Here is a 23,090-nt window from a genome sequence, read left to right as displayed (position 1 = left end):
AATTTGGGAAGGGCTTCAGGTGTTGATGCACATTTGTTTTATCAGCTTTTCATAAGCACAAAAAAAGCACTGGCCGCCAAATGCCTCAACATCTGTGGTGGAAGCGGAGGCAGTGAAAGGCCCTGAGAGGTGATGCTGGAGCACCTGACCCTCCCAGCCCACCCAGGTCCCCACCAGTGTCCAACTAAGAGCCACACAAGTGATAACTAATGTGACTCCTTCTATCACCATCTCCTGACCACTCCTGGCTTCAAGCAGAAAACAAACAAACTAACTAACTAACTAAAATAATAAAAGTAGGAGACTGAGTCACCGTAAGCTGACCTAGAAATAGCAGAGCATTTCCTGGAGCCCCAGCTAGGTGGGCCTGGGCAGGGGTCCTGGCTGGTCCCAGGGAATCTGGGTTTCGCCTATGAAGCTGTAGAGGGACAACCTATTTGATATCATCAAAATTGAAAGTGAAGATATCTTATTTTTCCCTCTTTTATTAGAAGTGAAGTATTGCAAGGGTCAGTGTGTCTGAGAAGTTACACAGGAGCCCAGGAAGAAGAGTTCTCAGGTCCTAGAGATTGAGAAGGAGCATTTGAGGAAGAGCCTGGCCAAGATGCTTTTCCCTCCTGTAGCTGCTAATCCTGCTGCAATGGAGCAGAAGGGAGCAGACAGTGCCCATCAGGTGAGCAACACGAGGAAAAGTACAGGGAGCTGCTTCTTGAGTTGAAGTGCCACCAGCTCCTCCAGGCAGGGACTGGACCTACTTTTCTGTCAGACAGGTGATCAGCATAGTGCTGCCACTCTCTCTACTTCTACAGAGAAGTAATATAACTTATTGCTTGGAAATCTCCACTCTGGTATCACAGGGAGAGCAGGAATGTTCTCAAAACCATGCTGGATCTCACCTGAGGGGTGCGCAGCTGAGTGGGTGGACATGTTAAATACCTCCATGAGGTGTTCAACACCCAGGGCTGCTACCTGAGTATCTTAGAGGTCTTGGGGCTAATGAAATAAGGGAAAGCATCTAATGAAGTAAAAGCAACTCTTAGCAGATTGTTGGATGGGGCTTTGAGCAACCTGGTCTAGGGAACGGTGTCCCTGTCCATGGCAGGGTGTTGTAACAAGATGATCTTTAAGGTCTCTTCCAAATAATTCTGTGATTCTAAAAATGGATGAAGAAGAGGGCTTCACCTAAAGTAGGTTTTTTGAACTCTATTCTGCAGGGCAGCACTGAAACAGCTTGCTTAGAAGCCCTAAGAGAAGGATAAGCATCTCTAGTTAAGAAGATTTTCTGTATGTGTGATATTGAAGTGGAAAGTGAAAAGTCATGTACCTTTCCTTGTCTGATGCAGCAGCTACCACCCCACAAATCAGCAAGAGCTGTATATGGTGTAGCGTGGTTGAGGGGAGAGAGTTTTCCTCTTCCGGTGTAGTGTTTTCCTTGTTTTTAGGAAGAAATGTGTCGAAATGTGTCAAAATGTGGATTTGCCAGTGGTCAGTGTAAAATGCCCCTGCATTTACATAAAATGCCAGCATTTATGTAAGCACAAACTAGGGGAGTTAAGATCCCTGTGGCTGGTTGGGAGAAAGCAGTCAGAGCTACTTCAGCTGAAATCTGTCTCTCCTCCAGGATTTTTGAGGCTAATGGCTCTCCAGCTGGTGTAAGATGATGTAACATGCCACCCACAGAAAGCAACATCAATTTATGGTGCGAATCTGGCCCAGAGCTGGCATTTTGTAGTTGTATACCAACTTCGATGAGAGTCTAAATATCAGGAGAGAAAGCTGTTTGGCAAGCTAACAGGAAGGTATTCCAGATAGTCCCAACTGCTCCACTTTGAAGTGATTTTTGTTATCCTGGGCCCATGGATAGAGTCACACAGCAAAAGGGTAGCAGCAAAAGGCAATATTTTCATTATTCTGCCATGGTTTTATACATCGCTTTCATCCAAAATAGGACAGGTACATCCCTGGAGAGGTCCCAGTCCCCATCTCAGTCAGGGAAATTGGTGTCACTCAGTGCCTTTAAAAAAAAATGAAGGGGAAATAAAACCCCAGCAGATTTCCACACTTGTTTTCCAGTGCCCTGATTTCCCTGTGGAAGCATTCTGTTTGTTTTCATTTCCAAGCTGTTGTAGTGCATCAAAGGCAGTGCTTTTTATGTCCTGGCATGTGTCGTGCTGCTCCTTTGGGCTGACATGTGGCAGGATCACAACCCTACCAGGAGCAGAGGATTTATGGTTCTCAGTTCCCCATGGAGCGGAGATGAGGAGCCTTTGCCCAGCAGTTCGTCGCTGGTCTTGGGCTGCCTCCACATGGGGCTGACCCCTGTATGTCTGACCCAGGGCAAAGCATGTGAAGATACTGACCTTGTCTGGGATCTGTGTTGGCTGAACCAGGACTGTACAGGCAGAAAACATCCCACCTACAGAGAGGCAGAAAGGCTGAGGGGAGGCTGGTGAGGGCGTGGGCCAACAGAGCCACGGTAGGATTACAGGCTCAAGGTGACACCAAAGGGATGTCACATTCCAGTTACTGCAGCAGTATATCAGCGAAACCCTGTCTCTTTGCAGACCCATTCCCCCATTTTCCCCAAAAAGAAACATCAACCATATCTTTGCACAAGGCAAAGGTGCCAGAAGCAAAGTTAAGTGTTTAAGCATCTCCAAACCAGCTTGTGTTGGGAAGACTGGATTTTCTGCTTTTCCTTGACAATGAAACACAGAGAAACATCATCTCCTCAGGGAAGGCTTAAGCTCAATTAGGGGCTGATGGATTTTCAGTGAAAACAGAAACCTTTGTGGAGCAGGGACTGAGCAAGTTCTTCCTTGCCTGGCTCAGAGATGGGTTCTCCACCCATCCCATGGGGAGCACCTCTGCCTGTGCTTCCTATTCCAGCCTTGAAACAGACTTATCTCAATTAATCTTCTCTTGGGGCAAGCCCTACAGTGGCTTTTGAAAATGCACATTTCTGAAGAATCTAGGCTTTTTCTGTACCCAAATATTGATTTAGCAAATTTCTGCTGGTATGACCGAGATACATCCAGTGGCTCAGGCTTACTGAAGAAAACTAGTTGATGCTGAAAAGGGAGAGGAAAATAAAGTGTTTCTGACCCAGGTTGCCTTTTCCAGCAACAATGGTGCTTCAGTGCAATGAGAGCTTGTGCCTTGGCCCTGGTTTATTTCAGGGTTGTGATGGGCACTACTGACTTTCTCCACACAGGGCATCCTGAAAATCTAGCCCTGCTTGGCTGGGCACTGGTGGCATCATGGAAGTGCTTGGATTGAGGGGTTATAAATACCAGAGAGGGCATGCTCATGTCAAAATCCAGAGGTGCCCTGGCTTTATCTCTATCTTAGGCTGATTTTTCAGTCTTTAGAGAAAGCTGCTTTGGGCTCCCTAGTCCCAGGTGGAGGTTCAGGTTAGGGTTAGGGTTAGGGTTAAGATTGGAGTTACTTGTGCTAAACATTCAACACAGCTGGACTTCCTTGGCTCAGAGGACCTCTTGCAGTGCCCCAGACTTGCTGCCAGAAGGGATTTTGGAAGCCCAAGTGTGCAGAGGTGAGGATGCCCATTTTGGGCCAGTTGCCGCTCAGATGCACAAAGATCAGCACAGTCATGACCTACTCCTACCTCTGGCCCCCATCACTGTGGTACCCGACCCACAGCAGCCTGGCAGGGAAAGGATGTGGCTCTCCCCATTGCACCAGTCAAGCAGTTAAATGAGCTGCCCAAGGTCACATGAGAGATGTGGGCTGCCCCTGCTGGTGTTCAGCATGCAGTTAATTGATACCCTTGGCATTGCAAAGGTTGGTGTTAAAAACCATCAGAGACGACAGTGCAGGAGGTGAAAGCATCACAGTGAGTGCAAATGGTTTTTAAATAGAAGCAAAGCCCCTGTTTCCTTCTAGAATGAGGTTGTAGGACTGGATTTCTCACTGCCAGGTTTCTTTATAGTCAGTGGAAGTAAAATAAGGTATGTGGCACATTTTGGGAGGTGGCATTATCATAAAGACAATGTGATGTCTCAGAGACCATAATAAATACTGCTAAATATTTAAGAGCTAATAAATGTTTTAAAAGAATCCCTGAGAAGTTATTGATGGAGTTTAATCTCGTGCTCAGGAAAACTTCTCACTTTGGGTCATGAAGAGGAGATGCTTGAGATGCAGGAAGCTAATGAAAAAGGCTGTGAAAAACGAGTCTGTATGGGGTGCAGTGATGGGAATGTGACATCTACTGATATATAACGGCCCCCAGAAGAACCATGGGTGCTGCAGTCCTGCCGGTGCCGCTTTGTCCTCCCAGCACAGCAGCCAAGAATCTGCAGTTTTTCAGTGTGTTTCGGGCAAGTGCGGAGCGTGGAGTTGTGTCGGTCACTCAGCCACCGCGGCACAGGGCTGGGCTGGCGGGAGTTGCTGTCGCTGCCACCGTGAGCCAGGGGCACTTGGCGCTAGGCACAACTTGCCCTCCTAGACCCCTCTCACCGAAGAAAGGTTTCGGCTGTTTGCTGTGATTTTAGCGGCTTGGATATCAGTGGAAGCTCCTCCGCTGTGTTACAGAGGGGTGAGCAGGGATGCCGCAGCTCCCCGTGTCAGATACACCACGCCGGGTATTTTAAGTGAGATCTGTCCTGGCTCTGCCCCGGTGAAGTCGTTCCCGCTGCGCTCTGCCAGTGCTGCTGAGCTCCAGTGCCGTGCGGAGCCAAGCCGGAGCTCAGTCAGCCTCTCCCTGTCCGTCATGTCCTCCCAGAGCCCCATTACACCTCCTACTCCATCGATCGATCCCTCCAGCTAATTGCGCATTCAGATTTCAGCCGGGGATGAAATGGAACCAGGAGGCAGCCTTGCAGGGACCCGCGCTTCTTACTCATGTTGCAGACAGCAGAGCAAAGTCTCTCTCAAGCTCCTGACCAGCTTTTGTTAGATGGAGGGGGAAGGAATTTTGCTTCTGGACATTTGCCGATGTATTCCCATTCAAGCAAAGGGGAAAGGGTGAGCTGTCATTCCACTCAGGCATTTCTCCCAGCTCTGTCCCAGGCAGTGACACTCTCATTAAACTGTTCCGCAGTTTAGTCATGTCAATCAAATAAGAAAAAGTGATTCTTGAAATTCAGGATATAAGAACAACCTGTCATTAACAAAAGCCTCAGCTCCTGCCTCTTCATCCCTCTTTACTTAGAAAACTCCATCCTTTCATCTCAAATCCCTTGCTATGGGATGCAGTAGCCCTCAGTGCTGCTCCTCTACAAGGACTGCAGCGGATAATCAAAGAGCAGCCTGCTGAGATTTTTAATTGCTCAAGTTTTCTTAAGAACTAAGCAAGAGAGTTTTATGTTTGATAGCAGGAGTCCATTTTCATTGTTTTCCACCAGAAATGGTTTTTACCCAGCTGTTGGTTGGGATATTAACTCTCTTCAATAACAGATGCACATAGGGTCTAAGGAAAATTTAATTAGACAAAAGGGAAGAATAGTGGGCATTTTCTGATTTTCAGGATTCAGGCTGTCAGGAAAAACAGGAGCACTGTTTTTCTGTGCAAGTCCAGGTCCTGGGCACTGTTTGACATGAGGTGGGTGGGGAAACTCCATGGCCAAACAGGTTTAAAATATCTGAAGTACCAGAACTCCCTATGAGAGGGCCACATCTGAATGACATCTCACAAATCTCTTCCTCCCAAAGAAAGTAGAAGTGGACCTGGAGCAAACCATCACCCATAAATCCATGTGCAGGAGAGGAGGCAGTCTGGATACAGGTGGATGATATAGATTTGATTAGGACCATCTATTTGACAGTACCCAAAAAATAGCTGTAAAAAGAGCCAAGTACCTGTGACTGAGTCAGACAAAGTCCTGTGTTTGGGGATGGGGGGGGGGGGGGGGGGGGCGGTTACCCAACCTGCTGCCTCTGAGCCCCACTCTGAACATCCCCATGGACCCCAGACTCCACATTGCTGGACCTTTTGGGCACCGTGCATCCAGAAGGGGGAAGGAAGGCTGAAATCTTCTTCTGCAAGAGCAGGAACGCCCCAATGAAGCTCTGCTACTTGCAGGCTGATAAGCAGAGGGTGAAAGGGGAATTGAGGGGTCATCCAACCCTGGAGATGAAGCTGTTTGTAGAGCTGGGCAGAAATAAAACTGTGGCTGATGAGCAAGGCTTTGTGATTGAAGATAGAAGTTTGCACATGAAAAGAATGGATTGTGGAGAAATTCAGAACCTTAAAAAGGCAGGAAAAAAAGTGTCTAAAGTGCCAAAATAGGGGATGTGGGCAATTCCAGAGGGGTCTTTTCTTCTACAATTGAAGAAAAATTAATAAAAGAAAATAGAGAAAAAAAAAATCAGTATCAAAATACAGCACATTAATCAACCAGATACCATTTTACCCCACCAAACCCCTCATTTCAGTTTGAAGAAATCATCAGAACAATCCTCTAATTCTCACATATCCACAGGACAGTACAAGCCATTTCCTCTGTAGAACCTACAAAGAAGCGAATCTCAGCACCTTCCTTTCAAATCCAGATATTTGTTGGCTCCGTCTCCAACTCTGAAACACCATGACAGAGAACCTGGAGCCTCTGACCTTGTCTGGTGATACCTTTAATCCCAGTATTTTATCCAAGACCATCTTCAAAATGAACTGTATTTTTTTGATTGAAAAAAATTGCTTTCTACCTTGCTCTACAGAGCTGCCTTTTGGTTTGCAAGCTCTGGACACAGTTGTATTAGGGCTCCCTGAGCTGGGGCCACACGGGGAAGTGATTTAATAGTCAAAGCAAGTAAAAGCTCATTGTCTGGTAGAGTGCCAGCATGGGCTTTGGCGTGTTAGCAAAGCTGCATGGATTAGGTTTTGTTTTTGACATTGGTGCCTTGGCTCTTGTCCTTTGGGTGGCATCGCTTGCATGGGAAGGAAGGAGGAGGGAAACTGTGAGGAGGCCAAGATGGAAGAGATGCACTTTAAGCAGCAGATCCCACTGCTGGGTGTCCATGCTGCTCAGTGTGTCCCAGCACTTCGCACTGACGTCCAAAGCCAGTGTGGGGATGTCTCAGAGGTTCCCCTCCTGAGCTGGCTGCAGGGCAGGAGGGTTAAACAGTGGCCCATGCTCAGTGCTCCTCTTAGTGGCAGTGGGAAATGAAAGTGGGCTGGTTGGAGTTTGGTGTGTGTTGGCCAAGGTGAGCAAGTGGGTTCTCTGCGTTGAACAGCGGTGGGGATTTCATGTGGCTTTGACGCAGGACTTTGTTCTGAGTCTTATCTTTATTCAATTATTAAGATTTTTTGCATGGGCCCTGTTTTTTCTCCTCCATACCTCCTTAGGATATAAATGGAGTTTCATTTTGGGTTAAAGGCCACCAGTGTTTGTGTCAAACTTTAGAAACAACCTCTGCCCTCTCTATTCTTCTGTCTTTCCTCCCCTCCACAGTACCATCCCAAACTTTTTTTCATAGCCACATAAAGCTAGAAAATACAACTTAAATTTGTGACTCAGGGCACCTCTCAAAGTGCAGCTGATATTACAAATAACTCTGAGTGTTTTCAGGACTATGTGGGTGTTTGTCTCAACCCCTTGGTTGGGATGGCTGTACATCACTGTGTCTCACCTACTTTTTTGTTAAATGTTATATATCTTGGGCAAAGTATTAATTTATATGTATGATATTAAATTTGGATACACAGACACAATTCAGCCTCACTTGGGGAGCCCCAGTGATCCAGGATTTTAACTGGCAGATGAAGCAGGGAGCTCTGTTGCAGTAAGTGCAGCTCCTCACAAGGTTCAGCGGTGGGATGCAGTTGCAGATTTGGGGTTGTAAGAAGAATCCCAGCTTTCTGGAATCCCAAAGATAATGTTGAGTCTTAAATCCATATGACTGATGGAAAGAATAACCCAATGGGAATCTTTCCCCCACTAGAAGAGACTTCCACATAATTAACTAATCTCCTATTCAGGCAAAAATCCTATGGGAAAAGGTTGGCTTTTGGTCTGAATAAAACATGGTAAAATCCACACTGGGAAAAATGATGGTTGACATACAGTGGTGTGTCTACAGTGACATATCCATGCAAATACTGTACTTCCTTTTGGCTTAATTAGTGCCATTTGTTAAAGAGATAAATTGTCTCTCTCTATGTTAAGCAAAAAATCCTGCTATTAGGTTCTCAAAGCACAAATATTTGTCTGAATGATGAAGACAATATTTTTGCACGAATTCAGCTGTTTGAAATACATCATTTACAGGGTAGAGCACTGTTTTGGTTGGACTCTATAGCGCAGAGCTAGAAGAGTAACACAGATTTTGGTTGAGATTCCTATGGATTCACCGGATTATACTTTCAGACTTGGGGAGAAGTGTTCCTCAAACAAAAATGATCAGGGATTTAGAAGCTAAATTCTGTGTCCTTTCCTCATGGAAGTTTCATTTGTCACTATCAGTATCTCAATGTCCCTATCTCAAGTATTGTATTACAGGAGCTCTACAGGATGCATGCATAGAAAATTTCCACATCAAGCCACCCTTTCTGAGCTAAAACCTGTCTTCCTGAAAGATGTCTGAGTGTTCATTTACTGCCTTCATGTGACAGAGAATCCATCAGGTAACCAGGCACTTTCTCCTATTACTTGATTACCTTCACCTGAACCCACACAACATATTTGTAGTTTGAAGTGGTGTGGGATCCACTCTTAGCATCTCACCAGTCCTTATTCTTCTGAATAAAGTTGCCCACTTTCATCACATATCACATATTCATCCCCCAAGCAGATCAAGACACTCCTTAACATCTTTAAGGATGAGCTTAGACTGAGCCTCCCTAGTCTCCCGCCACAAAGCCTGGCTTCCGAAACTAATGTAATTCTTGTCACTGTTCCACAAAGAAGGGTTTTGCTAATGCTGTACATGAAAAGGATGCAACCTTTCTTCTTCTGCTTGATATTCCACTGCTCATATCTACAAGGATCACATTTGCTGCTTTATTTACAGCACCACACAGAGTTTGCATTCAGCAGGTTGTGCACAATCCCCCCTCAGTCCTTGACACTGCCGCTGTTTGGCAGAAGACATTTGCCTATTGTTTATATTTGACGTGCGTTCTTCCTCATTGGACGTATGACTTTGCCTTTGACTTCACTGTTGAACAAGCCCTTTTTATCAGACAACCTGAGTCAGGCAGCACAACTGACTCATTACCAGCAGGAATTGCTATTCTGTCCACTTTGGGGTCATGGCCACTTTTTACTATCAGGGATTATATATTTTCTTTCACCTCTTTGGTAAAGATATTGAACAGTACTGAGCAAAAAGAAAATCTCATTGCGAGCCTATAAGAACACACAGTGCATACTAAAATGTCACTGATCCTTATTTTCTAAAATACATTTTGTTACTTGTTGTTAGTCCACTGAATAAGGGCCACACAGATATCTTTAGTATTACTTAATCAAAATAAGACTAAATGTGAATTACAGAAATCTTTTTCATCAGTGGTTGTTTCCATCAACCTACTCCCTGTAATTTGATTTAATATTGTTTTTGTTTTTAAATAGTTCCTCTTGATCCTTGTTGGCAATTTCTTTTTGCTTAGGGAACAGGATTTTTTTTAAATTTCAAGCATATTGGTGCCCAATTTTGCTGGCACTTATGAAATGGAGTAACAATGTGATCCTTTGCATCTAGAAAACCATCATTTTCTAACCTGATGCCCAACTCATTATGTTCTAGAAAAACAAGGTCTGATGCAGAAATACCCCAAGCTGATTTCAGTTATTTTTTTGTAGTTTATATACTTAGAAACTTATATACAGCTTTTAGAAACCCCAGGAATGCTTCTCCACTGGTAGCACAAGACCTTCTGTATCTGCTTCCAAGCCTTAATCTCCTATCAGACATAGAGGATGAATCCTGTCTCTGCACTCCAAGAAGGGATATTAGAAGAGCTGATCTTTGTACTCCCATTTTTTCAGTGGTCTGCAGTGGACACTTCGCTCTCACAGGACTCCTCCCCAGCCCAGTGAGCTGCTGTTTGCATAGGGATTTTGAGCTTTAACCAAACCATCAGTATTTATGGCATGTCAGACTGCCTTTGATGGAGACTGCCCTTTCTCCCTCCCTCCTTCTCTTCCTCCTTCCCTCCCTCTTGTCTTGCCTAAGCAGGCTGTAGCAGTAATTCTAGCATTCCCATCATTTGTATCATCAAAAGGATGCTCGGTAATATCCATTATCTCACACGAACATTTCCTGTTCCTTCGACCTAGTATCAATCTAATGGTTGGGTACTCCAGTATCTCCATTAAGTGCCTGCATTTTTGTTGACTTTTGTAGCTGGCTGTGGCTGCTTGGCTCTATCTCCTCCTTGGTCAGAGGAAATGGAAGTGCTGCAGCGGCTGCAGACTCGCAGACCCGAGGGCGAGTAGCAGCGGACAAACAGCGCCAGGACCGACGCCGGGGGCTGCGGGGGAGGGACAGTGAAAAGGTGAGTGCAGAGCGGGGAACCCGGCCATCCGAGAGGAACAGCCCCAAGGGTCTGGGGACAGCTGCCAGGGATGGATGACAGGTTCGGGAGGCCCGGGCGGTCCCCGCCCGCGGCGCCTTCAGCACCACCAGCCGCGGACAGCGCCCGGCCCCGCCGCGGTCCCCTGGAGCGGAGCTGCGCCCCAAAACGCGCCCCGACCACCTCCCCCCAGCGCCCCCATTCCCACTCCGGGGTGCAGCCCCCAGGCACCTCCTCCCCCTCCCGGCCCGCCCCGCCGCCGCGGGCACTGACCGAACATCTGGATGTGCCCCTTGGTGATGGGGTTGAAGCTGCCGCAGGCCAGCAGGATGACGTGGGTCTTGGTGGTCTCGGTCATGATGCGGCCTAGCCCGGCCCCGCCGCGGTCTGTTGCTCGGTGCGGCTGCGGGAGGGAGGAGGGCGGAGGGATGGAGCGGGGGCGGGAGGGAGCGGGGGCGGCGCCACGGCTGCGGGAGCGGGGCCGGGGCCGCCCCTCGTCAGCACGGCCCGGGGCGTGCCCCCCGCGGGGTCGTACACGCGCTTGTGTGCGTGTACACTCATGTGCACACCCCATGGGCACACATCCATCCCCGCGGCAGGGAGAGGGGCACACGCCCCGGCACAGATGTGCCCACGCACACACACACAGATGGGCACACATCCGCATCCGCTCTATACACACACACACACACATACACACAGAGGTGCAGCAGGGACACACTGGCATCTCCAGGACTGAGGAGATGTAATAAGAGGTTTAGCTTGCAGATGAGGAGGCTGAAAGGTGACCTTATCACACCCTACAACTCCCTGAAAGGAGGGTGAAAGCAGGTGTGTGGGGGGTCAGTATTTTCTCCCAGGCAACCAGCAACAAGACAAGGAGACAAAGTCTTAGGCTGACAGACATCAGGAGGAATTTCTTCACAGAAAGGGTGATCAGACATTGGAATGGGCTGCCCAGAGAGGCAGTGGAGTCACAGTACCACAGGAGGTGTTTAACGAAAGACTGGACGTGGCGCTTAGTGCCATAACGTAGTTGATGAGGTGGTTATCAGTCATAGATTGAACTTGATGACCTCAGAGGTCTTTTCCAGCCTAACTGATTCTGTGATCTGCACAACTCGGGGCTCATGAGCAGCTATGTGTGTTCCCCCTGTCCTGCTCAGATCTTCCCAGCCTGGGACCTGCATAGGCCTCCCAGCTGCTCCAGTCCCAGCACAACATTGCTGCAGCACCCTTTTCTGGGCTTCTATGGGGAAAACAACTTGGGGGGCTTCAGCCTCACCCAACACATGCATTTCATTGCCCGAAAGAGACCAACATCAAATAGATGCTATGCATTCACCAAAAAACAGTCTTTACGGCAAGGTAAACTAGTCCTAGACTATCCAACAGTCTAATTCTCTAAAATTGTCATTTTTAGGACTGCAGCATTGCTGTTCTCCACTAAAGAAGCTCCTTGCCCTGAGCAAGGGTCAGCAGAGCTCTCTCTGCTTACAGCCACTGAAGGAGAGCTGCCGGCAGCTGCCTTCAGCCGCTTCCCGAAGGCTGTCCTGGCCTTATCTCTGGCTCCTACACACAGATTTTCCTCTCAGCAGTGAGTTATTTGCCACCAACAGGTCTCCCTTTCTACCTTCATCTGTCTTCCTCCTCCTTAAGAAGACACTCCCCAGACACTCATTTCTGCCTTCTCATCGCAGAGGCTTCTAGCCCTATGCACAGCAGTGGGCTATGCTTCTCCTTGTCCTGTTAAGAATAATTATTCCCAGTCCTTTGCTTGGAAACTTTTTCCCTCCCAGCTCAACCAGGTACTGGGATACTCATCACCCTGAATGACATGAAGGAGCACGACCACAAGGGAATGAACCCAAGATGATGCTGAATCTGTTTGTTAAATCTTTATTGTGGAGGCCCTGGCTGCACTCACACTCTCAGAAGCACACATTGATAACAAGGGGGGGTTTCTCACTGCACAGGGGTGTGGTAACACCTCTGGGGTTATATTTTTATCCTGATTTTTAATTCAGACTAAGCTGGTGTTGAGGGAGAGAGATGCTGAGACAGCTGGTGTGTTCTGCCTCTTGTTCCCTGTTTTTCCACTTCGACTTCATCCTGATCCCCAGGGAGATGTGGGATATATTAACAGGGTGATCCTTTTTGGGATCAAGCTGGCTCAAAACCCACTGGTGTTTCACAGAATCATGGAATCATCAAATGGTTTGGATTGGAAGAGACCTGAAAGATCATCTCATTCCAACTCTGTGTCATGGACAGGGACACCTTTGCTCCAAGCCCCATCCAACCTGGCCTTGGACACTTCCAGGGAGAGTTTGAGAGCTGATAGCCCCCTTTGAATAAGCTTTGCAGGTTGGGGATAAGTAAGGAAGAAGACAGAGATGCCAGAATTTAAACAAGCCATTAAAAACTCCACACATATAGCACATGCAGTGTGGAATGGAGAAAGCAATTTACAAGATTGGCCAGAGGTTCTCATAGGAAAAGAAATAACAATAAAAATACTAGGAAAATATTCTCAAGTAGGAGAAAACAAATGTTGTTAAGGGTGTAAATGTCTGTCTACAGGCAAAAATCCTTCAAGGAATCTTGTTTTCTTACCAGCAGAAGGTCAGGTGGGGAGCTTGCTGCTGCAAACAGAAAATTCTTAGGTTCTTAGAGTTTTGCTCTCAACTCCCATGACAGTGGGCTAGTAGGTGGCACAGATGTGGCAGAACTGCTGGAAGATGGGGGGATGAGGTGTCCTAAAAGCATCAGTGTCACCTTTGCTTGTTGGGCTCAGCTGCAAGAAAGGCCATGGGAGGCACATTCATCCCTTTCATTGGCTGCATGGGGAAAGGGTAATAAATAAATGAAGAAAACCCATCAAGTCAGTAAGGGGACAGTGTTCCACCTTCTGACTAGATCTGTATGGACATATAATCCCATTCAACGGGATTAGATTTTGGGGTTGTGTTGGGATTTTTCCGGTGCTGCTCCTCCAAGCTTACCCTGAAAAGGAGAGACTCGTGACCTTAGGAAAAGAAGTGTCTCTGCAGTTTACCACTGGTGGTGTGCTCAGCATAACTCTGCCTTTAAAACCACAGGTCTTGTCAGCCGGGAAAAGAGTGCTCCTCTCCTGCATGTACCGAGCAAGGATGGTGTCCTACCCCCTTCCCTTGGGGATAGTACAACTGCACTGATATGAAATATTGGGGGGGTGCCCTTTATGAGAAGTTTCTTCACTGATTCCTTTTATATAGAAGAGGCTGAAGCTGAAGTGAGACAGTTGCATTTTTTGTTAATCCTAACTCCATTCCCTGCTAATTTTGCATAGGAAATTTTGCAGGGGAGCATGTTTTCCCTTCTGTAGCTTATACAATCTGCAGCTGTAGGAGCATAAAATGCTGCTGTTGCAGAAGGCAAAAATGGACAAAACTGCCTGTGGCCAAGTTCTCCCACTGCCTGGTGATGCCAAACACATCCCACTGGTCCTGACAGCTCCTGCCATGCATCTGAATCTCTCTGCCTGCTTCCATTTCACATGGGGGTTTGACCTTAAACACCACTGAAAGGTCAAGATCACCTGCCCACACGTGGGTTATGCACTGCCTGGCCATGGTGGGGACAAGGTCTGGCCAGCACCACCTGGCCGTGGTGAGGATGAGGTCTGGGCAGCCCTGTTGGTAGCTCTTCTGCTTTCCTGCTGCCTGCCGGGTGGTGAGTGATGTAGTAAATCAGCTGTCACTTAGCAACGCTGCTGGCTGGGGAGCAGCGGCAGATTTTGGTGGGGGAGCGACGCCTGCAAGGCAGTGCAGTGGTTATTTCACCTTTTTCCCCCCTCAATGTTTTCCAACCCAGCATGTATTTTCTTTTTCTTGCTGCTTTCCCTGAACACGGGGGTACAGATTTCCCACGGCTGAAGACAACAGCCCCTGCCGCAGGAGCCAGATGTTCCCTGCCAGCCCTCCCTGTGATTGTAGTGCAGCGCTAGAGCACCCCGAGACCCCCAGCGGATTTGGACTCCAATCCAGCCCACGGTGGCAAGCGGCCATCTGCCATCTGCAGAGCTGGTACAGCAGGAACAGAGAGGGAAGAAGGATGATTAGCTGGGGTTTACTCTCTGAGGAAGAAAACAGCATGGAGAAACACAGGGACCTGCCTACATGGGGAGCTCATATCAGCGCTGCAAAATCATTGCCTGTGGGACTTGAGACCTGTTAAGCACACCTGAAACATGGCCTGTGGCTCACACCAAGGGTATTCTGTACATGGATTTGTCCAGCCCTTCACTGTCTGCACAGCCAGGCCCCAAGATCAGAGGGCCATGCAGAAGGCAGGAAGATCATGGCTGTGTTCACTGGGGTGTGGGATGGGGACCCCACAGTTCTCACAGTACCTTGTCCCTTGTCTTGGGCTCGGGGGGAGGGAGGGAAACCTTCCAGTTTAGGGCTTTTAAACTGACAGTCTGCAAACTCTTCAAAAGAACCCAAATATATCAGAGAAAAGGACAATTAGAGGGGCTTAAACCATCTGTGAACCCATCCTGGCACATCCTGGCACACATCCAAAGGCATTTTGGAGCCTTTTCTGACCAGGGTTAAGAAGCAGATTCAGTTCTGCTCCCCACATGCCAGCCCTGTGACTTGAAGAATTTTTTGTGATGCAACAATGCACTTCAAAAGAAAAAAAAAAAAAAAGAAAAAAAAAAAAGGAAAAACGCTTTTCATTGAGAATTAAGGAGCAAAAGATCTTGAATAAGGGAGTTGCTCACTTGGTGGCCCAGTTGGAATAAAACCCCTGGTTCCCACAAAAGGTTTTTAATTTACACCCACTTTTGAGATATAATCTGAATGTATCTAGCCAAAACTCAGGCTTGCAAACCCAGCCCATGGGAGGGAAAGGATTTGCAAATATAAGGAAGCGAGACTGAACTGGCAGATATGGCCAGGCTGGACAGGCCAAGCTGAACCAGTGGCTCACGGAACATTGGCACAGGACAGTAAATCAAAGCACTCGGGGGTAGCTGCTATGGTGGGAGCCTGGTTGAGATGAAGGGAGCTGCCAAACCCATGGTGACCAGGTCTGAGGCCACATGTGATGGGACAGCCTGGCCCAAAGGGTAAAACCTTCCATTTTGGAAGACCCATGGTAGAAGTAGACATTCAAACAAGGAAGGAGTAAGCAAGGCTGAAGAGCAGTCAGTGAAAGACATGACTTAAAACTGAGGTCTGAAAATTTATGAGTAGCACGGGGAGCTCTTCTCAGGGCTTGGTTCATCATACACTGGAAGAAAATGCCAAAAGGTGCCATGAGATAAAGCTTCCAGAGATCTATCGAGGTTGAGGACCTAACACCCTGGTTGTGGCCTCTGCAAACTGACTCCAAGTGCTGTGCAGTGTTTCTGGGATGCTGGACTGACATTTGAGGGTATCTCCTGGGGAAGATCAGCCTGGGAACTGATTTCCCTCTTGCCCACATTCAGCAACACCAGCTGAACACTGGCCACAGATGCAATTAGCTTGGCAGTCCTTTTAATGTCTCTGTTTCTGAGGTTACAGCTTGGATCAATCTGCACAGGTGGGATCGGAGCTGGGTTCCTGGGATGGGGAGTGAGGCCAAGGCACTCAGCATGGATGCCTGGGTACGGCTGCTTGCTCTCTCCCTTCCAAATGTGAGTTAACTTTTAGTTAGTGTGAAAGGGTACTTCTGCCCAGAACGTGCAGCACTTATTCTTGAAAAATTAAAAGGAAATCTGTTACTTTACGAATTATAAGGATTGGAAGGAATTTCTCTAAGAACTACGGCCTATTTTAAAATTTTTTCTCTCTTCTGGGTGATCTGTGCAAGGGAATAATGAAGGCTTAACAAATCTCTACACAGCTGAAATTCCTGAAGTTTTGCATACAGACTATATTTGGGGAAAAGAGGTTATTGTTAGGGTAAGATGAGGCTTTTGTGACTAACAATTCAAGATCTAAGTAGGATAATCTGGGATGATAGCAAATACATTTTAATCATGGTAAGATAATTACTGATCAGGAAGAAGAGAGGACAAAATTAGGGTTGTTTAGGTATCTTCATGCTTTGTTTCTTCCTTCAGATGCTGTCGAGTGCTAATTTCCCACATTCACAACATTTAGATTGAAACAATCACCAAACCTGCAAAGAATTTGATGTTTCATTATTCAGCTGTTGAGCTGTACACTCATCTTTCCTTGGTCCCAGATTTTCATCCCAAGCAGCAGGAGAATGTGATGTCTCAAAGACATAAAAGCCAACGTTTGGCTCAGAGACAGAGGGCTGTCCAGTGTGACATCTGTGCGTGAAAACAGGGGCAGAATATCCACACACAAAGGGAAGACCTTGGATTCAGTAAGCCTCACAGGATATCCCTGGACAATTAAAGATGTTAGCGTTAATGAAGAAAGATGGAAGCAGGCTCCACGTGGTCCACCTCTCCATTGTTGTCTTAAATGACCTTGAAGAAATCTCTTCTGTTCCCCTGACTATCTGTTAAGGGGGGATGGTCCTTGCTTTCCTCTTGGATGTGCTAAATCAGTGGTTTGAGAATAACCACATACAAGGTCTGTGAAATGCTGAGCTCGTATGGTGACAGATGCAGTCGAAGGATGTAAAATGGATTCACATCTGGGATTACACGACTTTCCCTCTGGAGAGCAGAGCAGCTTCACTCCTGGGTGTTTTGGCTGCATTGTGGCTGAGGGCTGGGGTTATTCAATGGGTTCACAGGGTCTCTGGTCTACCCTCCTTCGCTGGGGACCAAATCCTTTCCCATGCTGTGATATTAATAAAATGGTAGGCTAGTTATTGACCCATAAAAAGCAAAGAAGATAATACAAGTTGACCTCTATGAGAAATCTGCTTATTTTATCACAAATCTCTTGGAACAAAACTAAGGGGAGATTGACTAGGGGGTCCCCCTTAAATAGAAGGGAATTACCCCGTTGCTGTGTGCAACAAAAGGTTTGCATTAGAATTTCGTAAGAAATAGAGCAAAGCAATCAGCAGCAATGTCAAGCCCTCAAAAATGTTATGTGGGACAATCTGATGACAAATCTGGAGCTGTGAAAGAGCCTTCTGAGAGTCAAGAAGAGAAGGTGTGGGAGAGAAACTCTTGTATGGGCTGTCCTAATGGACAGATCTATTTCAACAGTGCAGAAATTCAGAGGGAAGAAAAAGATCTCCCAATTCAGAGGAAAAGCCCTGAAAATCAAGGAAAAGCCTGCAAAGATTGTGACTTTTTTTGCGTCTTCGACTGGTAGATATTAAAGAGGAGCGAGAAAAGGAGAACGGAGACCTTGTGATGGGGCAGGTTGTTCTGATGGACCACAGGTTTCCTCATGCAGCTGCCCTTAGGTGTGGCTCTGCTTGGCAATTTATATTGGTATTAAGCAGGTTAAATAAAACTGCCAGGGACACCCAACAGATTCTCTTGAAAATACCCAGGGCTGCCTATTCCTTACTGCCCAAGACTTAGAAGTCAGTTCTGCCCCATGGGAACCTCTCTGGTCTTTCAGGATGGCTCTGGAAGTGGTTTGTACTCAGACAAGACTAAACAAGACAGTCTCTGAGTTGATGCTGCCTCTCCTTGTGTCTGATGCAGTGCTAGTGTGATGCCTCCAGGGAGCACTTTGTGGTCTCCTGGATGAGAACTGTGCTTATCAAGAAAGGATACAGGAACTGGGATTGTTCACCTGGAGAAGAGAAGGTTTAGGGGTGTTCTAATTGTGACCTCCCAGTACCTGAAGGGAACGGACTGGAAAGATGGAGAGGGACTTTGGACAGGGGCCTGGAGTGACAGGACAAGAGGGGATGCCTTTATTTATACTGACAGAGGGCAGGGTTAGATGGGATATTGGGAAGAAATTCTTTCCTGTGAGGGTGGTGAGGCCCTGGCCCAGAGAAGCTGTGGCTGCCCCATCCCTGGAAGTGTTCCAGGCCACACTGGATGGGGCTTAGAGCAACCTGGGATAGTGGAAGGTCTCCCTGCCCATGGCAGAGGGGGTGGAACGAGGTGAGCTCTAGCAGATTGAAGCCATTCCCCTTTGTCCTGTCACTCCAGGCCCTTGTCCAAAGCCCCTCTCCATCTTTCTTGTTGGCCCCTTCAGGTACTGGAAGGCCACAATCAGGTGCAGGATGCCCTGAGCATGCTGCCTCAGGAGTAGAAGGATAAGGCTCCCAATCACGTAGACAGTGTGAAGGGTCCAGGGAGAGTCCTGGACAATGTGCCCTGAGAGATGCAGCTTCAAAGAGCTGCATTTGTGCATTGATCCAGGAGATAAAATCTCAGAGTACAAACTCAGCCTGGTTTATCACAGGCTCCAGGCAGGCAGGAGCAGCCCCAGTTTGCCCAGCGCTGAACCAGTTTGCTCCTGCTCTGCAGCCGAGAGGTTGGACGGATGGAGCCAAGCCCCAGGCCCTGCTGCAGTGCCTGCCTGAGGTGCTGCACAGGATTCCGTGGGAGGTTTGGCCACAGCTCACCCAGCCCTGGTTACACTGAAACCAGGAAAACCATTCCGCAGCCTTGCAAGGGTCCTCTTTGAACATGTGGGGCCCTGAAAATCATTTCCTTAAAAAAGTTCTTTTTCCAACCCGAAAAAATGTGGGGGATTTATTTTAGAAACCTGATCTTTCATTTTGTCCTCAGGGTCACTTACAGACTCAAATAACACAGCTTGCATTAGCCAGCCACCTTGTGCTCATCTGATCCCAAATTGTCCTCTGCTTCACTTCTTCAGGCTGGCCCATGTGCTCAAATGGACACTGAACTCAGTGGGATTTTTCCTGCCATAAAAAGACAAGTTGGAGCACAAAACAAATCACCAAGTCAGCATGGGAGGTGGGACCATATGGTATAAATAGTAGGAAAATTGTAAAAATTGAACTGTGACAGAATGTTGTACCCAGGTGCAAGGTTACTGCCTGATGTGCCCATGTCCTGGCTCTGTGCTGAGATGACCCTCTGGAGCACTATGTCCAGCTCCAGAGTCCCCAGCACAGGAAGGACATGGAGCTGTTGGAGAGAGTCCAGACAAGGCTACCAAGATGATCAGAAGGATGGAGCAGCTTTGTTAAGAGGAAAGGCTGAGAGAATTGGGGTCATTCAGCCTGGAGAAAAGAAGCTTCAATGTGACCTAACTGTGGCTTTGCAGTACCTGAGGGAAGCCTACAGCAAAGATGGAGAGAGACAGTTTAAAAGGGATGGAGTGACAGGACAAGGGAGAATGGTTTCCCACTGCCAGAGGGCAGGGTTGGATGGGATGTTGAGCAGAAATTCCTCCCTGTGAGGTGGTGAGGCCCTGGCACAGGTTGCCCAGAGCAGCTGTGGCTGCCCCATCCTTGGAAGTATTCCAGGCCAGGTTGCACAGGGCTCAGAGCAACCTGGTTGAGTGGAAGGTGTCCCTGCCCATGTCAGGAGGGTTAGAATGAAGTGATCTTCAATGTCTGTTCCCACCCAAACCATGCTGGGATTCTATGTGCCAACTCCTCAGCCATGGGCCATATCCCTGGGCCATAGCCCTGGTGCGGAACCCATCCCATGCCTGACCTTGCTGCCTCCCAGGCAGTGGGGCTGGTAGCATCTGGGGCTTTGGGTAATTTAGATGAGTCACATTTGGGACATTTTGGAGTGATCCTTCGGGCCAGACATCCAAGCTGCCAAACCCTGGAAATCCCCCGTGTGGCAAGTAGGCAGGGAACAGGAGGTCTGGTTTGTGACTCCCTCTTATCTTCCTATCTTGCCCAGGGAGGTGATGGAGGCACCATCTCTGGAGGTGTTCAAGAGGCATCTGGATGTGGCACTGGGTAACGTGTTTAGTGGTTTAGGAGTTACCATGGCAGTATGGCAGTGCTGGGTTGATGGTTGGACTTGATGATCCTAAAGGTCTCTTCCAACCTTCACGATTCTATTCTGTAATTGCAAAATGGGTGTGATTCCTATTCGTGCATTTTATTCCTTACTGACATATTTTTGCCCCCAGTCTCTTTCCAATGTTAACTTCAGCTTGTAAATTATGAAGAATAAGAGTCAGTGAGTGATAATGGCCTCAATAAAAATAAGTTTCCTTTTTCCCCTTCATTTGGTGTGTGCTTCAGCAACAATGTTGATGGCTGGACTTGATGACCTTAAAGGTCTCTTCCAAGACTGATAGAGCTACGATTCTCTGTGGGAAGTCCAAGCCTACATGTGCTGTTCCCGCTGAAACTTTTCTTGTCACAAAAGTGTAAGGCCACTACCACCTTTGTGCTGAGGGTCTGAGCGAGCAGTGTTCCCTTGTGGCCAAGAAGGCCAACACAACCCTGGGATGCATCAGGAAGAGCATTCCCAGTGGTCAGGGAGGTGATCCTACCCCTCTGCTGAGCCCTAGTGAGGCACATCTGGAGTGCTGTGTCCAGGTCTGGGCTCCTCAGGACAGGAGAGACCTGGAGCTCCTGGAGCAGGTCCCGCGGAGGCTGCAGAGATGAGGAAGGGCATGGAGCAGCTCTCTCACAAGGACAGGCTGAGGGACCTGGGGCTGTTCAGCCTTGAGGAGACCCAGCTGAGAGGGGACCTCATCCCTGTCTGTCCCTGTCTGCAGGGAAGGCTCAGAACAAGGATCAGACTCTGCGTCCTGGGACCCAGCAATGGGACAAGAGACCACGGGTAGAAATGGATGTCCAGGAAGTTCCACCTGAACACAAGGAAGAATTTCTTTCCTGTGCAGTGACCAAGCACTGGAACAGACACCAGAGAGGGTGTGGAGTCTCCCTCACTGGGGATATTCCAGACCTGTCTGGACACAGTCCTGTGCCATGTGCTCTCTGATGACCTTGCTTGAGCAGGGAGGTGGGACCCGATGACCCCCTGTGGTCTCTTCCAACCTGCCCCGTTCTCTGTTTCTATGATTCTGCGACTGCGGCTCCCGCCAGCGCCATGGGCCTCTCGGCAAGCCACCCCTCCGAGGGACGAGAGGGGAGATGTGACAAAGCCGGCTGTCGCTGCTCGGGCTAGGCCGCAGATGCAGGCCCCGGGATGCGCTGCGGTTGCCATGGCGACGCCCCGCCACCCCCTCGGTTGCCAAGGCAGCGGGCGGGGGAAGAGTTTGCCGATGGCGCCGCCGGAAGTGCCGGCGGGGGCGGGGTCTGGCTCGGAAGCGCAGTCTGCGCGGCGGGAGGGCCGCGGCGCCTCAGCGGGGTAGACGGGTGGCGAGCGGACGCTGCCGGTGTCGGAGCGGCGAAGCCGGGGCTACCCGGGCCGCCGAGGGGCCGGAGCGGCGGGGCGTGAGCAGTCCTGCCTGACTGGAGTGCAGAGCGGGGATACCCCGCCCCTTCCTCCCCGCGGGCCCTGCACGGGAAGATGGCGGCGGCGGGAGGCGGCGGCGGCGGCGGCGCGGGGGCGGCGGGCCGGCCCGGGCTGTGAGAGCCGCGGTGGGACGGGCGGCGAGCGGCGGAGGATGAGCCTGCTGTGCGCGCAGTATCTCCGGTGAGTATCTCCGGAGCACGGCGGGCAGACGAGGCCGCGGCCGGGCGGCCCGGGGACAGCGGGGAGCGAGCGGACGTGGAGCTCTCAGGCCTCGCAGAGGCGCTGGGCGGTGAGCGGGACGTGCCCGGGGCGGTGCGGGGGACCCAGTCGCCGCTCTCCCGAGCCCCGCGCGCGGGCGGGCTTGGTTGCCGCATGGCCTAGGGGCTCCTCAGCAAGGTCACGCCGGTGCCTTAGAGCCGCGGGTAGGGTAGGAGAGTCCACCGGCTTCCCTGCCGCAATTCTCTATCGCTTCCCAAGGAGGTGGCGGGGTAACCCGCCGTTACGGAGCGACCGCGAAGTTTGACCCCGGCGGTGGAGCGGGACCAGTGCTCGCAGCCCTGGGAGGTGCTCTGGGAGAACGGGAGTAGCAGGAGTAGTGTCTCAGCCCTCGCCATCGGCTGGAAGCTCTCCGTCACGGCTGACACAGCCGGTCGGTGCTGGGGACGGTCAGCTGAGCGGTTGGGAGAGGAGTGAGGCTGCCAGGGCTGTGCTTTGAAACAGAACCGTTCCCGAGTCCCTCAAGTCGACAGCACGAGATAGCTCACGTTGATACGTTCACTCTTCATTGAACTTTGATAGGCTTTGGGGTGAACTTATGCTCAGATCCTCGTTCTCTAGTGGTTTTGGAAAGCAGCGTCGTGTGCTACAAATGGCTTTTCAGTAGCTGTAAAGTACTAAATGTCCAGGTTGATCGTGTTGTGTCACCCCGACCCTTCCAGAACACCTCACGGAAAAGGAGCAGGTATGCCAAAAGGGCATGCACATTCCTTCTGAGGAGTTGAGGGCTTGGGAAGGATTTAGAAGGAGTGAATTCGATGAGGATTTTACATTTTGAAAGCATTTTCTATCCAAAGTTCTGGAACACTTCAGCGGCCTCTCCTTGCTGGTTCTCAAAATCCTTCCCTTCCTCCTCATCTTGTCTTTTATCTCTGCTTCCTTCTGTTAGTCCAGATCCTACCTCAAATTTATTTATTCAAAAAAGAAAAAAAACGTAATCTTTTTATCTAATAGTGAGTTTATGAACCTTTTTTTCTTCCAGGTGAGTACACCTATGCTGTCACAAAACTTCTTCATTCTTTCTTTCCTCTTACATTA

General features: G+C 49.0%; 2 protein-coding genes and 1 long non-coding RNA gene across 7 annotated transcripts in view; 2 read left to right on the top strand and 1 right to left on the bottom strand.

Moving 5' to 3' along the window:
• The window catches only part of NMNAT2 (nicotinamide nucleotide adenylyltransferase 2), a 30,137-nt gene extending 19,215 nt beyond the window's left edge, over nucleotides 1–10,922 (bottom strand). For both annotated transcript variants that reach the window (XM_048313552.1, XM_048313554.1), the window contains exon 1: nucleotides 10,751–10,922. In XM_048313552.1, the coding sequence (XP_048169509.1) occupies nucleotides 10,751–10,835 (85 nt within the window). In that variant the 5' untranslated portion in view covers nucleotides 10,836–10,922. The remainder of the gene's footprint in view (nucleotides 1–10,750) is intronic.
• LOC125330448 lies at nucleotides 10,041–15,160 on the top strand. The gene is made up of 3 exons (XR_007205533.1): nucleotides 10,041–10,194; nucleotides 10,309–10,459; nucleotides 14,380–15,160. It is a non-coding gene; the product is annotated as an uncharacterized LOC125330448 (long non-coding RNA).
• A 6,481-nt stretch (nucleotides 15,161–21,641) lies between these two features.
• SMG7 (SMG7 nonsense mediated mRNA decay factor) overlaps nucleotides 21,642–23,090 on the top strand; it is a 51,520-nt gene continuing 50,071 nt past the window's right edge. For 3 of the 4 annotated variants that reach the window (XM_048312383.1, XM_048312384.1, XM_048312382.1), the window contains exon 1: nucleotides 21,642–21,956. In XM_048312383.1, the coding sequence (XP_048168340.1) occupies nucleotides 21,928–21,956 (29 nt within the window). In that variant the 5' untranslated portion in view covers nucleotides 21,642–21,927. The remainder of the gene's footprint in view (nucleotides 21,957–23,090) is intronic. The other variant, XM_048312385.1, reaches the window with a different exon arrangement.

This window comes from Corvus hawaiiensis, chromosome 9, assembly GCF_020740725.1.
Source record: "Corvus hawaiiensis isolate bCorHaw1 chromosome 9, bCorHaw1.pri.cur, whole genome shotgun sequence".
NCBI lineage: Eukaryota > Metazoa > Chordata > Aves > Passeriformes > Corvidae > Corvus > Corvus hawaiiensis.
The sequence above is the reverse complement of the archived record's forward strand: the minus strand, read 5'-3'. Positions and strand labels throughout refer to the sequence as shown.